The following is a 3,646-nucleotide window of genomic DNA, read 5'->3' as shown; positions in this document are numbered from 1 at the left end:
GTATGGACTTTTGCATTTTATCTGCGCAGTATAGAAGCTATTAACATAAAAAATTTCAAATCGTATTTTTTATGTGTACACTGATCATGTTTAAAAACCTGATCATGTAGAAACCATCAAATTTGGTAATTTGTTTTTGAAAAATGTAACTTTACAAACACGAAAGTTATGGCATTTCCGATCAATCAGTTATATGGCAGCTATAGGATATAGTCGGCCGATCCCGGCCGTTCCGACTTATATACTGCGTGCAAAGGAAAGAAGGGTGTGTGCAAAGTTTCAATTCGATAGCTTTAAAACTGAGAGACAAGTTCGCGTAGAAACAGACAGACGGACAGACAGACGGACAGACAGACGGACAGACAGACGGACAGACAGACGGACAGACGGACATGGCTATATCAACTCAGGAGGTGATCCTGATCAAGAATATATATACTTTATAGGGTCGGAGATGTCTCCTTCACTGCGTTGCACACTTTTGACCAAAATTATAATACCCTCTGCAAGGGTATAACAAGAGAGAACGCGAGTGCCTCGACTATTAGATACCCGTTACTCAGCTAAACAACTTAATATAAATATGCCTTCTTGTATGTTTTTCGCCGCTCGAATTAGCTCCCGATTTTTATGTTAAAATCGGTACCCAGGATGGCGCTTTTGTACTGCGCCATCTACCCCAAGACATTGGTACCACAGGCCATGAAAAGCGGAAATGTAGGCGCTAGCCAGGCTTAAGCGTTTAATGGGATTTTGGGGGTTAGAGTGGGCGTGGCAAACTTTTATTAGGCCAATCGATAGGTATTGACGAAACAAATACATATCAATTAAAATGTTCATAATAGCATCAAAACTGTGGCCACAGCTTGTGGCTTGTGGGCGTCAGAGGGGGCGTGGCACCATTTTGAAACAAACTTGCGCTGCGTAGGAACTCCTAAAATCTACATGCAAAATGACAATCTTCTAGCTTTTATAGTTTCCGAGATCTCAGCGTTCATACGGACAGACAGACGGACATGGCTAGATCGACTCGGCTAGTGATCCTGAACAAGAATATATATACTTTATAGGGTCGGAAACGCTTCCTTCTACCTGTTACATACTTTTGCACGAATACAATATACCCGTTTACTCTACGAGTAACGGGTATAACAAGAAATGAAGCAAACTTCGGCAAGTGGAAGTTTATATACCCTTGCAGTTGTTACAAATCTACTACATTTAGATTTCACGGCCTATGCCATGAAGCTATGTCGATTGGCCGCTGCATTTTGTCATCGCTTCTATGGCACCTATATGATATTGTTGTCTGATTTTAATTTAATAAAAACCTTAATTCCATAATATTTAAACATTACCAAATCCCAAAGAACAAAAAAAAATTAACAAGAAAGAAAAGCTAACTTCGGGCGGAGCCGAAGTTGATATACCCTGGCAGAATATTCTGTAAATTATATTCTCCAAAATTATTCATATGATGCATTCTTAATACTCATAAAAAATCCCAACTTCCTAACTTTAAAAACACCAAAATTATGGCCTTTCCAATAGTTCAGTTATATGTCAGCTATAGGATATAGTTGGCCGATCCTTATAAAATTTGGTAGGTCGGATTGATTGGCCAAATATAAAACCCATAGAAAATCCCCTTCTTAACTTTACAAACACCAAAGTTATGGCATTTCCGATCGTTCAGTTATATGGCAGCTATAGGATATAGTCGGCCGATTCCGTCCGTTCCGACTTATATACTGCGTGCAAAGGAAAGAAGGGTTTGTGCATAGTTTCAATTCGATATCTTTAAAACTGAGAGACTAGTTTGCGTAGTAACAGACAGACGGACAGACGGACATGCTTATATCAACTCAGGAGGCGATCCTGATCAAGAATATATATACTTTATAGGGTCGGAGATGTCTCCTTCACTGCGTTGCACACTTTTGACCAAAATTTTTCCATCTTTTCTATGCCAGCTATATGATATTGTTGTCCGATTTAACAAAGCTAAAAGCGTAATTCTGATATAGTAAATAATTTCTATATCTCAAAGGAATATTTTGATAAACAGAAAAACAGCAAACTAAAAATTGTATTTAATCTTTTTTTCATTTTTCGATTTTCCTATGGGAACAAGATGATATAGATGTCCGATCTTAATTTAATTAAAACCGAAATTCCATAGTATTTAAATATAACCAATTCCCAATGAACAAAAAAATTAAAAACAACAAAGTTATACATTAAATAAAAAATTGGACCTTGCGCTTGCGCTTTTCCTTCGTGAGGCTTTGAGGAGTGGGAGTGGAGGTGGCCTGAACCTCAGAAAAACCGGCCATGGAAGTTTCCGATGCTGAGGGAGCTTTTTTCCCAGTCACGAGGCTTTCAACCACCTTGACTTTGGGTCTGGACGTCTTGGGCTGTGCCAGTGTTCCAATGGATTTGCGGGGTTTTTCGACTTTCCCACTTCGGATGATTCAGCTGCTTCCTTTACGCTGGACTTCGCTTGCCTTTTCCCCGATCCCGTTGCTGCGGGCTCGGAAGTTTGCAAAGCCTTTTCGCCGGCGGCCGCTTTCTTCTTTGGAGGAGCTGTCTTGGTTTCGCCATCGGCTTTCTTCTTCTTTCCGGCCTGTAGGCTGTAAATATAAAATAATTTTAAATTTATATATTATCTATTTATGAAAATATCAAGCCATTTCGATATTAACTATTACCTAATAGTAACTTACTTGTTTCGTTTTCCGCTCGGATGGATTTATGGCCTTTTCCTTTTTAGCCTTATTTTCCTTGGACTTGACTAATTTCTTTTCGGCCTTCTCCTTCTGCTTTTTAGCCTCCATTTTTCCCACAGACTTTGAGAAGTTTTTGTACTTTTCGGTAAGTTTGAATGATCGCTTTACCATTACCACATCGCCCGAGATCACGGCTAATTTAAGGGCCCGATACATAACGCGTGCGGCGTTCTTAGCATCCTTCCACTCGTGACCATTGCTTTTCAAATATTTCATAATAGCCGGAACCGATGATCCCGACCGACTGGTCAGCTTTCCGATGGCCATGAGTGCTAGGGATATGCGCGACTCCTTGATATTTGGGGCAGTCGATTTTGGTTTCATACCTTTGCCGGAATCGGGAGGGGCCATTTTTGACCCATCATCGGGCGGTGGAGTAGGATAGAGATGTCCGGCAGTTTCCAGATTATTGGATTCGGGCTCTTCTTCTTCCCACTGTTCCTCCTTTTCCTCCTCCTCCTCCATTTCCTCCTCGCCCTCATCCTTCTCATCCATTTCCTGCTCTTCTTCGCCTAAATTGAAATATTCCTCAGGATTATCAGATTTCATCTCCTCTTCGCCCATCTTGAGTTTGGCAGTGATTTTATACACAAATTAAGAAAAAAACAAGAAAGGAAAGCTAACTTCGGGCGGAGCCGAAGTTGAAATACCCTTGCAGAATATTCTGTAAATTATATTCTCCAAAATTATGCATATGATGCATTCTTAACACTCATAAAAGTCCCAACTTCCTAACTTTAAAAACACCAAAGTTATGGCATTTCCAATCGTTCAGTTATATGGCAGCTATTGAATATAGTCGGCCGATCCTTTTGAAATTTGGTATGTCGGATTGATTGGCCAAAAATAAATACCAT

At 40.0% G+C, this 3,646-nt stretch overlaps 1 protein-coding gene across 1 annotated transcript; it reads right to left on the bottom strand.

Moving 5' to 3' along the window:
• Nucleotides 1-2,240: 2,240 nt before the first annotated feature.
• Nucleotides 2,241-3,353, bottom strand: LOC108043917 (histone H1-like). The gene is given in 3 exon segments (XM_017122735.2): nucleotides 2,241-2,446; nucleotides 2,449-2,626; nucleotides 2,727-3,353. Coding segments are annotated over 3 exon segments (1,011 nt in total).
• Between the last annotated feature and the right edge of the window lie 293 nt (nucleotides 3,354-3,646).

The sequence above is a fragment of the Drosophila rhopaloa genome, unplaced genomic scaffold (assembly GCF_018152115.1).
Source record: "Drosophila rhopaloa isolate 14029-0021.01 unplaced genomic scaffold, ASM1815211v1 contig_3, whole genome shotgun sequence".
NCBI classification, from domain to species: Eukaryota; Metazoa; Arthropoda; class Insecta; order Diptera; family Drosophilidae; genus Drosophila; species Drosophila rhopaloa.
Note: the sequence above shows the minus strand (reverse complement) of the source record. Positions and strands in the feature narration are given on the sequence as shown.